We start from the raw sequence: 14,075 nt of genomic DNA on the forward strand, positions 1-14,075 counted from the left end.
AGCTGTAACCCAGGATAAAACAGGTTCCTGAGAATGAACACTTTTGCTGAGGGAACAGCCCATCTCTCCTAAGAATTGAGGGGCTCTGGCAGCTGGGCTCACAGCCAGCTTGTCAGAGATCAATTCTAACTCATTGTACGTCATCATCTGAAAGTTGCAGGAGGGCTGAGTGTGCTTCGCCCTAACTACGTGAGGGCCATAAATGAAGATTATGAACCTGTTTTGTGACTCTGACAAAGCCATTTATTGCTTAATGAGAGGGATCAGCATCTATTTGTGTTTGCCAACATCCTTATTGCTGAGCCATTGCTGAATGGTAAAATAAAGACACCGCTTTTAGCAGAGCAAGTTAGTTTGTTCATCAACAAGCAGAAGGCAGAATTTATGGCTATCAGTGTTCCAAAAGCAACCACCAGAGTAGATGGAGAAATAAAGTAATAAGTCATTTTACCTACCTAGGGAGTGAGATGTGCAAGGATACTGGCACCAGGCTAGATGTCAAGCAACAAACATCAAAAGCAAAAACCAAGTTTCATAAACTTGAAAAGATTTGGGAAAGTAGCGTGACTGGCACCGACACAAAAATACAAATTTTTAACACTGGCATCATGTTTCTCATCCTTCACGGAGCAGAGTCATGGAAATCTACAAGATCTGTGAAAGATCTTCAGTCCCTTTGAAAGAGTTTCATGCAACATCAGAAATTCTAAGGAGAGCAAACCAATTTAAGCCACAAACATGGTAAGAAGAAGAGGGATGTATTGAAAGTACACGTTAAGGATGCCATTAACATGATTTCTACATCACGTGATAGGCGAACACCACCTGGGAAGAGGTTGACTTAGAGAAACATCACACGGAACAATAGAGAGAGAAGCCAAATCCATGAACATGACACTCAGAAGTCTGAACAGACCAGCACAAGACCAAAATAAATGGCAGAAATTGTAGGCCACCCTATATGCCTAAGGGCACAGAAGGATAAAGGAAGAAAAAATATAAAAACAATCAACACATTAATCCTCAACCCTTTTCCTCCACCTTCCTCTACAGATCTCAAAAGGCTTTCCTGGTATTAATACACAACATCCGCCTGCAGGACTGCTGAGGAGACTCCCCCTTATACAGAGAGGCAGGTGCTGAGGTGGGAGGAAAAATTAGCATGCAACTACTTGGAGCGGACAACCTGGCTGGGCCTCTAGGAACCCAATGGGCAGCACCCCAGTGCAGTCCATCCTCCCCATGACAAGCCAGGCAGAGCTTGGTCAAATAACCAACCATTCCCAGAATATGATGGTGCTCGTCCCTAGGGAAAATATCCCGTTTCTCCTGGAACGGGCCATGTGGTTTCATCTATGGGTGGTGAGAAAGTTTTGCATGTTCTGAGTTTGGGGAAAAGGCTTGTTCAAAGTTCCTGGCATGATTAAACATTAAGTCTGATGTTCCTTTGTATTAATTTTTTGTCTCCACTATGTAGCACCAGAATAATGGTTATTTTGTAACAACGAAGGGGGGAAAAAGGGGAGTGCACTGAGGATGGCTAATGCTCATGGGAATCTTCATCTCAGGGGAAATTATTCCTACCTGAATGCCAGAAAGATACATTCAAAGTTCTGCCCCCAACCTTTGATGATAAACCAACAATGCTTTAGCTGTTCAAATGAAAGAGCTATTAAATGCAAAACACTTTGCAAACAATACGTTAAGCCTCACAAGAGCTCTGCAATCTAGATACTATTATCCCAATTTTCAGATGCAGCACAGATCAAGGAAGCACCTTGCCCAAGGTTACAGAGCAAATTAATGTCATAGATGGGACTAGAACCCAAGAATTCTGATTCTGAATCCCTTGCTTTGATCAGCAGGCAATACAGAGGTGGCGTGAATTTAGGTCAATACGCATATGGACTGCTTAGATCCGAAGCACAGGATAAACATCTAGAAAGATCCAGGAGCTCTACAGGGCACAGCATGAGTCTGGTAGTGGGCATTTTAGGAGAAATCACATCATCTGATTGGGAAGGATCTTTGGGGTAACCACAAACTCACCGGCCCCCCTCTGGATCTGCACGTTCCGCAAGAAAGTGGTTTTAAGGAGCCCTGAATGTATACATGCCCATTGTCAAGAGCAGTAGGTGGCATCTGAAAGCTGGCCTGAGAGCCCTGCAGTCTAGATAGTTATTTATACTGTGGTGCCAAGTGAAGGCCCTACGGTGCTAGGTGCTGCACAAACGGAGATGCAGAGGGTGTCCCTGCCCTGAAATGCAATAGGAAAGCAGCAGCACCAAGTAAATGTGACCAACCCAAGGAAGGATGGTGGGAACTATAATTAGATCATGTGGTAGTTCCAAAATCGTTAAAGCCTCTGCAATAAGCCCTCCCTGTCTGCTGTACAATGTGGCCCCCGTTGGAGACAGATTTCTGGTGGGTGTCACATCAGAGATGGGGCTTGAGGCGGTACTGGAAGGAAGTGAGGGGCAGTGGTGCTAGGAATCAGTTCTATAAAGAGAGCATTTCATCCCTAAGTGGTAACCTGGAAAAAAGTTCCCAGAATGAGCATCACAGAAAGAGCAGGGGGCAATGTGAGAAGAGATCAGAGCAGCAGATAATTAAGGGAGCGAAGCTGGCAAGCCGAAAGCATATCAGGTGACAGATACTATCTATCTATCAAGTTACTCCCGAGCCTTTGTTTTGAAAGCTCCCAGTGAGTCAGGTATTTACACTTCACTGGAGGCGCCAGTAGCTACAGGGAAAGACTCTGGCCTGTTTCTGCAGCTGCACCTCTTGAGGTCAGAATAACCCTTCAGGGTAGAAATGCAAGACAATAGCCCCACCTGTTTACCTGTGTGTTTTGATGTCACTGGAGGGGAGGGGGGCAGGGAAAGACTAGCAGGCAGCATTCCAGGGATGGAAGATTCCAAAATCAGAGTTGATTGAGCCTGGAGGTTCCCCCTGAAGGCCTTCCTTAAGGGACACCCTCTCCCCTAAGGAGGCCATCATTTGACAGTTCCCCCCATGCTGACAGACTCTCTGGCCTTCAAGCCCAGCATCTCTTGAGACCCATGGATCCCACAAGCCAGGCTGGGGTTTGTCACTATGGTTCAGAGGCCTGGAGCTGGCTGAGTAGCCTCCATCCTGCAGGTTCCCGAGGTGCCACTCTCGCAGCGTTGCCTGCTAGCGCCAGCTGACTGTGCATTTAATGCTGCAGTTCAGCCTAGGCGAGTCTCTGAAAGGCGCGTCCTGGGGCGTAAGGTTCAGCTTCACCATGGAACTGACTCTCCACAACTCCCATGAATATTAAGTCAGAGGCTTAATCCGGCCTCACATGTCCCTTTAAAACAGCTCTGACCCTTTCATTCAGAGCCTCAACAGTATGCAGGGGAGGGAGGCGACATCCTTTCCCGCCCCCCGCCCCATTATTTGGGAGGAAGAAGTGCTGAAGCAAAGAGAAAAGCATAACGAATGAGTGACTGGGATCACAAAACCACCCTTCCTAAGTTGTGAGCTGGCCAAGAGACAATGGGATATATTTAAGTAACAAACAAATCCATTCAGAAGCAGCACCCACCTCTCCAGCTGGGTGGTGACAATCACATGGGGGTTTGAATCATGCGTGTTGTTTTAGGCTATACATGTTGCACACATTTCTTTAGCAAAAGTCTCACCTTTCGTAAGAACACCCATGTCCTGGTGACTGAGGAGTCAATATGCAGAAGGCAGGAACAACAGGAACCAACTGTTCCTGGGCATTCAATCTCCTTGGAAACATGGTGTTTCCTTTCCCAGCTCCATTCCCCCACCTGCAAACACCCTCCCCCCCAGGTCACAGTGCTCTGCTGCACTCTGGCTTAAACTGTTAACCATTTAGTCCACTTCAAATTGAAATTGGCCCATTAACACTAAATTCCACAGAAATGGAATGTGGGCTCATGGGGGGGGGGGGCTAGCTCTATGGATAAGGGCAGTTTACATCCTGTTCACATTGGGATACTAAGAAGTGAGAGGTTTAGTTAAATCTTTGACCCAGGGAATATATAAATACTGTAATGTTTTGGATCCCAGTATCCTGGGGTGGAAGGGAACGACTGGTGGATTATGGAGTTGTATTACTGCCTCTCTGAGCATCCTGCATGAATCGGTGCAATATTGTAGCATGTACCCCAGATGCTTCGCAATGACTTATTGTTTCTGAACACAACTGTCCATTCTCCCCTCTGCACGTTCACGCAGCAAAATGGCTGGATGTAGCCAGCCAGCAACTAGACATTTTGCAGTTGAGACGTACTACATGCTTTGGAGGAAACAATTCACCCCTTGTTAGACCCCGATTGACTTGAACAAGATTACCAGGGAGCAGCTAAAGGGAAATTTTTGACCTTGGTCTTTCACCGTAATGTTTAAGGGCTCATCTACAGGCAGAAACCACGCATTTCACAGTAGTTAGAGTAATTTCTCTCACCCAGCTCTTCCAAGAAAGGTCACGGACAAGCCAAGAAAGAGCCCCAGGCACCATCTGAAGAATTTTATTCATTCATTTATTGAGATTTGTGTAAGAAAATCTACTTCTCTCCGGCCATTTAACAATTTCTGAACGAACACACTCCATACAAAACCCCCCCAAAATCTAAACAAGAAAACGGATCAACAAATTCAATGGCACATTCCAGCCAACATGGCAGTGAAAAATCATCTGCTGTCTATGAAAAAAATTCCCTACTCATTTCAGAGACCTAACCCTTCCTTCATCTCAGGGTCCTGCCCCAAAACACCAGAGAAAAATCAAGGGGGGGGGGGGGATTGCAGGGTGCCCTGAAGTACAACAGGTTATCTTGGACCAAGAATTGAAACTGGCAGTGAATTCCAGTCAGGGGGCCTTCATGGAGAAGGCCCTGCGAGCAGGGGTTCTAGCTTGATTTACGGAAGGGACTTGCCTCCACATGGCAGGTTAGCCTGAAAAACAGGGTGCATTTACTTCTTTCATCATCATTTAAATTTGGATCCCATTCAGGCTTTAATCAGTCTGAAGTGTGTGCAAGTCTGCCCCGCCCTTCACCATTCTCTGCAAGTTCGACTGATTTACAATGCCCCATCCCAGTCAGGGCCCTGTAAGCGACTGTCGATGAGTCACATACAGGAGCTACTGGCTCCGAAAGACACTGTCTCCGTTCCCAGTGTGCACAGCAAATGGAATGCAGCAGCACAGCTGTGGAAGACCCTTCCCCATGCCCGTTATCAACCTGCAGTGCCCTACTGTGGAAAGCAGCTTAGCGCTCCTGGTGGTAGACACATGCAGTCTCCGCTTCATAGACCTGTAGGAGATCAGGGTGGAAGGAACCCCTGGTGTTACCTTGTTCAGTCACCTTTGTCAGACTACTCTACCCGACGCTGTTCTACACTCTATGAATGCATCAAATCCTGACTGGCTACAGAACATTTCAGCTCATGAAAACTCTTGAGACAAGTACGTGCCAGAATTTCTTCATGTGTTTCCTGCTGCTGGCAATGGGGTTGGGTGTCAGCTCTCTGGTCAAGTAGGGTGTAAAAGAAAGTGCAGTCATCATTCTTAAATACATAACAGTAGAAGAGAGACTTCCTGAGTAGATCAGCCATCCACCCTTGCATCCAGGAGGAAAGCAAAGATGGAAGGGCGTGGCTCGACTGGGGTGCTGTTTCCCATTAGGAGAACAGTTTGCCAGTAACAAAGAGTGACAGCAGGTGGACGGCTGCCAGGAGGAAGGAGCTGGCCTGCACCGTGGAGACGGAACTGGTGGTGCTGGCAGGTGTGGTGGGTGTCTTTGTCGTTGATCCAGATGAGGCTGTAGATGCTGAAATGCAGAAGCAAACCAGGATTAGAAATCAGTGGAGTGGATGGGTTGTGGGCTCACCGCAAGATGGGGTGTCAATTCCTGTTGCTGCATGTAGGTCTCAGAAATTGGGGTCAGATCTGCCCCTGGGGTAAACTGGCATTGCTCCATTGAATTCAGTGGAGCTTTGGAGATTAAAAGGATTTGAAGATCCTGTCTTAGTTGCCTTGGGGCGGGGGGGAAGAGGTCTCGCCCTTCCATGGAATAAGTATAAAAGGGATCAAGGACAGCAGAGGTCCCTTTGATTTGGTGTGTGGAGCCACAATCTCAACAGTGTCCGTGTGTGGGGCGGAGAGGTTAAGCAGGAGGACACATCCCATGCCTTGTGCCAACATCACAGGACAGCACCTGCTCCCCCCCCATCATTTCACTGATGGTACCACAAAGGCATGTGATTTCATAGATTCAAGGACTGGAAGGGACCTGGTGTCCAGTTGGACAACGGGCTGAGAGCCAAGCAGGGCCTATTGGATCTGTATTCAAAGGCCCCCTTGGATCAGGCTGGGAGGTGCTGTTCCGATCAGAACTCTCCTGCAGCAGCTGTTGGTGACCATCCGTTAAGGCTCCGAATACGCCTCTTCATGAGACAGCCACATTGAACAAGGACAGGATTAGCTTTGCTCTGAACACAGAGTGATCCTCCTGCTACAGGAAGGAAATGGCCTGAAAATCCTCCGGATAGACTTACTGGGAATTAATCTGTAGTGTGCCATTTAGTTCCTGTAATCAGTTCTTACTGGGCTCAGGTGCACAAGAGGAGGACGCTGCAGGCAAATGATGATCCTCTAGAGGTGTTAAGACACCATAGCTTTAGTGAAGTTGAGTTATGCCCTTTACACCATTTGAGGATCAGGCCTGTTACTGAAGCCAATGGAGTGATGCCGAGTTACACCAGCTGAGGATCTCCCATTTAGAGCTACTCTCTCTTTTAAAGCCAGCTGAAATTTTTTCCAGATGTCAATGACATTTTTGTGACCCCCATTTTTGTGCGGGTGCCAATTTTCAACGGGCTCTAATGCCTTTGCCTTATATTTCATTACAGGAGAGAATGGGTGTGTGTCTTGAAAAAGACGGAATCGATTCTTCTCTTAAAAGCCACAATAAAAAAAATGAATCCATTCAACTGTTTTGTCATTGGGCACATGCATATTAGGCTGATTTACCTGTATTCAGGGTTGTCTTCTGGAGCTGGGGAAGGACAGAGTTATTGGAAAAAGTCACAAGAACCCTGTGGAAAATAAAGGAACAACAGACATCAAGGGTTTGATCTCACTAATAATACGTCTGTTCCCTAGAATAATGTAGGCCACAATAAAGGTAGATAAAGGGAGGAACAATAAAGTCAGAAAGATTACTTTTATTGAGCAAATGATAAATTTCCCTATTATCTTTTGTATCTATGACATTTCGTTAGTCACTATTTGCCATCAATACTCCTGTCATTTGTTGCTTTACAGCACTTTCCAATGTTTGTCGCAAGCTGCAAATCGGTTGATGCCAGCCATTACAATTAAATATAGAACTAATGGTTGTAAATAACCACTGCACTCTTTCCTTTCTCAGTCATTAGCCTGATAGGCCTTATCGCTGGTAAATATTTCCCACTGATGCAACTCCATTAATTAGTGTAGACCAGGCTGGTACAAGTCCATTTGGTTCGGTTGAGTCGCTCTGGATTTTCACCCATTGGGGGTAAATGCAGTCAAATGAGAATTGGGAGCACACAGAGGTGTTTGTTCCAACTCCAGCTCTTAACAGAGGAGTCATGGGACAGGTGCATGGTTAAAATGGCCTACAAAGGCATAGGCTGTGTGAACAGCCACAACTAAATACTTAAAGACTTTGGGGTGTGTGTGTGTGCGCGTGCATACAGTACCTAGTACAACAAAGTGCTAGTCCATGCTTACAGTTCATCGGTGATAGGTTAATACCAATAAATAATAATAAGATGGAATAATGATAGGACCTGCTGGATTTGCATTTCAGCTCCACTTTGAATTTACTCTGATTGTTTTGTGGTTGAGCTGCACTCCTCCCCCCCCCACCCTAAAACCTTTCCATTAAAGCTTTTAATGAAAGCAGACACAGCTCGGCTGGCTGCCATTTAATGCACCCCTCCTGCAGAACATGGCGTATGGGGAGCAGAGCTGTCTCCTCTCCCAGGTTAGGAAGAGCATTACCTTATTTCCACAGGGGCTGACCCACTGGTTGGAGATGTCCATTGTACTGTGGCTGTGTCTTTGTTGATGATATTTTGCTGCCCTACTGATAGGCTGTTGTTGCAGTTCACAACTGGATCTTCCCACTGGCCCACAGAGGAGTTCTGGGAATTGAGGGCCTGCAGGATAACCAAGCTGCCGTTCACGACTCCACTAACTGTTACTAGAGAGAACGCAGAGAGGAAAAAGTAAGTTCTCTGTGCTGAGAAACAGAACCCACAAAACCCCACCAGGCTCCAGGGGTTTTGAGAGAAGCAGAGAATGCTGCGATCTATAGGATGAGGGCTTTGGTGCCTCATGACACGCCCCCTGTCCCAGGGAAATGTCAAGTTCCCAAGAGGAATAGCCACTCATCCACATGGGTCTGAAAGAAGATTCACACACAGGGGGAGCAGGACAACTGCTTTTAGCCTAAAAATCTAAGCAGCAGAAGACTTTGGAGCCCGGAGTCCTCCCATTCTCCCCTAAGCTGATAGGACTAGGCCCGGTCATTCCTCCTTGCTACCTTGTACAGTTCTACTGCACCTCACTGCAAAGACTGGGGCTCTCTGTCAGTCTTACCAGTACCCCTAGCCACAGCATCTTTATTTACAAAGACCATCTAGTCAGTGGGCTACTCACTGTATAAGGAAAGCTACTCCGTAAGCAGCAAAGCAGGCTCCAAGGTGTCTCATTGTAACCCTTGATGCTGGGAAAGGCTCCCTTTGGCAATGGAAATTCTCAGCTTGAGGGAGAGTTTATCCTGAGCCAAAGAAGCCAGCCAGATTGCCAGGTGCCCACAAGGTAAACGTTAACTAGCAACAGACTGTGTGTGTGTGTGCGCGTGTGTGTGCGCCTGCGCTCTCATGTTAATTAGAGCCAAGTTTGGTTGCAAGTGGCATTTGGAATGATATTAATCTGCAGTTGTGTTCAATTCTTTTTGGTATAGAAATTAAAGAAAACAAAAAACCAACCAACCACAAACAAACAACCCCCAACACCTGGAACCATCCTTAACTTCACAAAGTGGCTGCTCATTGTGTCAGATCCTGACCTAGTGGCAAGAAGCATCGCTTAGGGTGACCAGACAGCAAGTGTGAAAAATCAGGACGGGGGTGGGGGGTAATAGGATCCTATATAAGAAAAAGACCCAAAAATCTGGACTGTCCCTATAAAATCGGGACATCTGGTCACCCTAGCATCGCTCCACTGACTTCAGATGGAGATAAACAGATTTACACCAGTTGAGGGTAAACCACTTCTGTGTAGGAACCAGAGTGTCTGTCAGTCCAGACATTTATTCAGCACTGGGGGTCTTGATCCTACTCATTTTGAAATCGATGGAAGATTTGCCAACAAGACCAGGATCAGGCTACTAATCACTGTATCAGAGGGTGCATAAAAAGCAGTGAAAGCAACTTCAGGGCTGGTTTTCAGCGCCTAACACCCAAACAGAACAGCCCCAAACAGCCTCCAGCAGTGCTTACGTGATCTGAAGGGGAAGGGGGAGAGGGAGGGGCAGGGCGCAGAGTAGCTTTGGTAAAACAATGCAACCCAGCTCAGTTTAAAATTTATTCATTTTTGCTGGATCTGTGACCCTTGGTGATCCCTGCCCTCACCCCCTTTAAGCCCTGGCCTCCACACCTTTGTCCTTTCTTCTATTTCCCAAGTAAAGAGTGCATTCTCATAGTGTGTGTGTGTGTGTGTGGGGGGGGAAATCACCCCAAATGTCATGCCTTTTCAAACAACCAGTTTCCAAGTCTTGCTGCGCAGTTTTGGCAGATATAAAAAAAACCAAATCCCAGCTGCAGGCAAGGAGAGAGCATCTGCCAGCGACCCTGGAGGGCACTGACATTAAAGCACAAACGATTATTGATACCTTTCTTTATATGTTTCCCACCCGACATAAAAGCTGCTCAAATACATGCTCAATCTTGCACATTGCAGAGACCATAAAACTCAAGAGAACATCCAGGCAAAGCAAGCTCTATGCAGAAGGAAAGTTCCTAGATCCAGAGAGAGTCAACTTACCACTGTAGTTTGTGTTTGCCATGTAGACAGCAGGGTTCACAGACAGATTGTAAGAGCCAGGATTAGTGGTATTCTGGATAAGTTGACAAGGATCCTGCAAATAGACGGGGGCAATCAGAGCCCCAAGGAAGAGCAATTGCAGTGTGGAGATAAGGACTGCCATGATGCGCTTTGCTAGTCCCTCTGCTTTTGTTAAGGACACACCTGTACTGGGGAGGAGTGCCAGATGCAACGCTATTTATACTAGCTTCTTGATGAGGCAGATGCAGATTTCACCTCCCTCCCCAGCTCACTTACCCTGAATGGGAGGTTCCATGTGGTCACATTTTTGGAGTTTACTTCCTTCTACCTGCTCAGCATCTTAATTAACGATCTGGCTTGAAAAGAGGAACTAGCTGCTAAGAATCAGAGGGGTAGCCGTGTTAGTCTGAACCTGTAAAAAGCAACAGAGGGTCCTGTGGCACCTTTAAGACTAACAGACATATTGGGAGCATAAGCTTTCGTGGGTAAGAACCTCACTTCTTCAGATGCAAGAAGAAGTGAGGTTCTACCCACGCAAGCTTATGCTCCCAATACGTCTGTTAGTCTTAAAGGTGCCACAGGACCCTCTGTTGCTTTTAGCTGCTAAGAGTTACTTTAGAACTGGGCTTTTTACATCTCATTGAAGCATCTGTGGATTTGAAGAGCAAGTCTCCCTCCCCCTCCCCAAGCCCTTTAAGCCAGCCCTTTGCACAGGGGAGTATTGTGTGGTGTTGATGCTTCACCCAGGCAGCTGCAGAAGTGCGAGACTGAGGGAGGGAATGGCATGGAACATACATGTGTCCCAGTGTCCAGGCCGACATGGGCTTCAGCTCCCAATGGGGGCAAAGCACGAACTGATAGTTCTTCCCGTTGCAGAGATACAGGCCAATACAATCACCAAGTCTGTTTGGAGTAAGAGGGAGTGAAGGGCTGGGCCCTCAGTGGCCCCTCTTGGGAGCCGTGTGAAAAGGTTGTATGTGCTGGATTGGGGGGGGTCACACGCACCCCTCAGATCTCAGCCCCACAGCAGTGCAAAGAGCCCAAGTCACAGTATGACTTTCCCATACTGTGGCCCTCTACTGAAGCTAGAGCTCCTGTTGTAAAGTACTCTAAAAATAAATAAGGATAAAACCAAGAGGGGTCAACAGAAAGTCAAGAAGATTCTAGGGAAATTGCTCTAAAAGCCTACAGAGATAGAGCCTCAGCTGGTGTAAATCAACCTCGCTCAGTTGGAGGATCTGGGCCCATAGAACAGAATACAGCAGATAGATTTTTTCCCCCTTAGATTCTAGTGGTTCTTTTGACATTCCCTGCCCCCTAGACTTCTATAGCAGGGATAAAATGATCTCTTCAGTTATAGAAGGTTGTTCAATAAACCTATAGCACAGGGATCATTTTCTATTACATGCTGTAGGACTTTCCATCCTCTTCCCCTCTCACTTCCAACTCCAGTGCCACAAAATTTGTTGGGTGGTAGCCAGAGAATTTGGTGACATGACTATTCAGTCATAAGTCCTATTTGTATTAAGGAGGATGAAAGCAAATGGCCTTTAATGGGATGCTTGGTTCAATGCCACGATCTCAGTGCAAAAACCTGACTCATTGTGGTGACAATTTTATTTCCTCCTCCTTTTTTTTTTAAGTTTTGCAAAGGTTATATTCTTTCGTTTTCTGGCTGCGATGGGGTAGGGAAGCAATAGACCAGGGATTTACAGAACCGGTTCAGAACATTCCTTGACAGCCATCCGAACTCTTTCTTTATATGGAGAGGATTTTTGATGTCTCCCTAGCCCTTGTTGCAACATCAGCAGGAGGAACTTCAATGCTCTGTGAAATTTCATGTACACAAGAGTTGGCTAATGGATGACTTTGCGGTCGGAGATAGAAGAAGGAGAGCTTCTTTCTTTGAACGGAAGAAAGAGGAATTTTTCACTGCTGAGATCATGCTGATAGCTTGTGGTATCTGCTTCAGCAACTGGTCTCCGGGGTTTGTTGACCTGAGGTTGATTGGCCACATGGTAAATTGCATTTTTTTTTTTTTAATGAGTCTATCTCAGCGAGGAAACTATTCTATTCTGCAGTTTAATGCAGGTCCTTACACCACACCTATATCAACAGTGACTAATTTGCCAGATATCCCCAAAACCTCCAGCTCTCAAGACTTCCCCTGAACCTCCTGCAGGTCTCCTGAAAGTACTGAAATAGGGTCCTGATTCCGACCCGAGGTCTGAGACTCTACAAAGGTACTAGAATAATTACGGGATCTTTATACACCAAATGTCCCGCAAGAGCGGTTTCTTATGAGGCCTTTATGATGATACAGAGATAATCCAGACAGGGGGTATATGTCATATAATGTATATTTACCCTTTAATTTACATTAACGGGGTAACAACTCTTATATAGAGACTGAAGCCCAGATACCAGAGCAGAAAGCTCAGAAGCTCATATACAGCCTAGCGTTTGATACACCCCCACCCGTTATTCTGAAAACAGTTTGAGGAATAACCCAAACGTGCCAACAATTGGTTTGCTGATATTACTATTAGGTTAACAGGGGTTTTTTGGGAGGCGGGGGAGAGGGCGGGAGGGTTTGGAGACTAAGAACAACAATTTTCAGAATTTAATAGCCCAGTTCCAACTCAGTGGACAAAGGCAGTTTTGATTTAGGTGTCTAACTTGAGGCTGTCCAGTTTGACATATTGGACCTACTTTCTTAGCCACAGTTCCTGGCTTGGAAGCCAGCTGTGAAAAGATGGATTCCAGAGGTCTGGGGATGAGCCCAATATTCCAGGTTCAGGGGTGTTCGTATGTCAGTGCTGCGTTTCATGGGCTCCGGTTGGGAGGTTTGTACAACTTGTCATGAAGAGACAGGGCAGCGTGACAGGGTAGGGGGGACTTGTTCTACTTAGATGTGATTTGTGTCACAAACCCCTAAAGAAAACCCCAGAATGAGGGGACACACAAATTATTCTTGCAGGAAAATGCCAAATGCTGTGGGATTGGGATTGGTTCCTTTAGCATCAAAGACTTTTTGGAAACCTGTCTCATGAGCCTACCTTTCTGATATAAATAATTCTCAGCAATAAAAGGCAGGGGCACACCAAACCTATGCGGAACATAAGGACTAAACTGAGAGACATCCCTCAAAATGAAGGGGATATTGGACAGGTTTCTTCCCTTTCCTTCTCCCCCTCACACAGGGGATATCCCTTACAGGGCCGGCTCTAGGATTTTTGCCGCCCAAAGCAAAAACAATTTTGGCCACCCCCCACCTTCTTTAATTACCCCACCCCCGGCCCCGCCTCAACTCCGCCCCTTCCCCAAATCCCCAGCCCTGCCTCCTCCCCCCAGGCTCTCAAGTCTAGGAGGGAGGGAGGGGGAGAAGCGGCGCCGCACCGTGGCCACTCGGAGTCTCCCCCTCCCTCCCAGGTTTGAGAGCCTGGGAGGGAGGGGGAGACTCCGAGTGGCCGTGGCGCGGGCGCCGCTGCTCCCCCTCCCTCCCAGGCTCTCAAGCCTGGGACGGAGGGGGAGCAACGGCACGCGAAATGGCCGCTCGGGATCTCCCCCCCCCTCCCAGGTTCGAGAGCCTGGGAGGGAGGGGGAGCAGCGGCGCGCGAATCAGCTGTTTCGCGCGCCCTGGCAGCAGCTGCGGAGGTGATCTAGGGCGGCTGGGGCACATTTTTAGGGGCGGCATTCTGGCGCCGGCCATGCCGCCCCTAAAAATGTGCCGCCCCAAGCACCAGCTGGTTTTGCTGGTGCCTAGAGCCGGCCCTGATCCCTTAGCGCCTCCCAGGATACGTAGGCTTTTTCCATGACCTCATTCAAGGCCTTGTTACTCCTGACGTCCTCTGTTATCCCCAGCTTTGATAATCATTAACTTGTCGTTTCTATTTATTCACTTAGTGACTTTCCAACCGACTGGGCTAATTAACTGGGGTGCAAGGAAGGCTGTGACTCA

General features: G+C 47.2%; 1 protein-coding gene across 1 annotated transcript; it reads right to left on the bottom strand.

Moving 5' to 3' along the window:
* Positions 1-4,507: 4,507 nt before the first annotated feature.
* Positions 4,508-10,294, bottom strand: LOC128823200 (placenta-expressed transcript 1 protein-like). Its single transcript, XM_054005348.1, has 4 exons — positions 10,094-10,294; positions 8,045-8,246; positions 7,028-7,092; positions 4,508-5,825 (listed from the first exon to the last, which is right to left on the bottom strand). Exons 1-4 carry the CDS (start codon positions 10,254-10,256, stop codon positions 5,677-5,679), a joined length of 579 nt encoding a protein of 192 aa, XP_053861323.1. The 5' UTR covers positions 10,257-10,294; the 3' UTR covers positions 4,508-5,676.
* Between the last annotated feature and the right edge of the window lie 3,781 nt (positions 10,295-14,075).

This window comes from Malaclemys terrapin, chromosome 15, assembly GCF_027887155.1.
Source record: "Malaclemys terrapin pileata isolate rMalTer1 chromosome 15, rMalTer1.hap1, whole genome shotgun sequence".
Lineage (NCBI taxonomy): Eukaryota > Metazoa > Chordata > Testudines > Emydidae > Malaclemys > Malaclemys terrapin.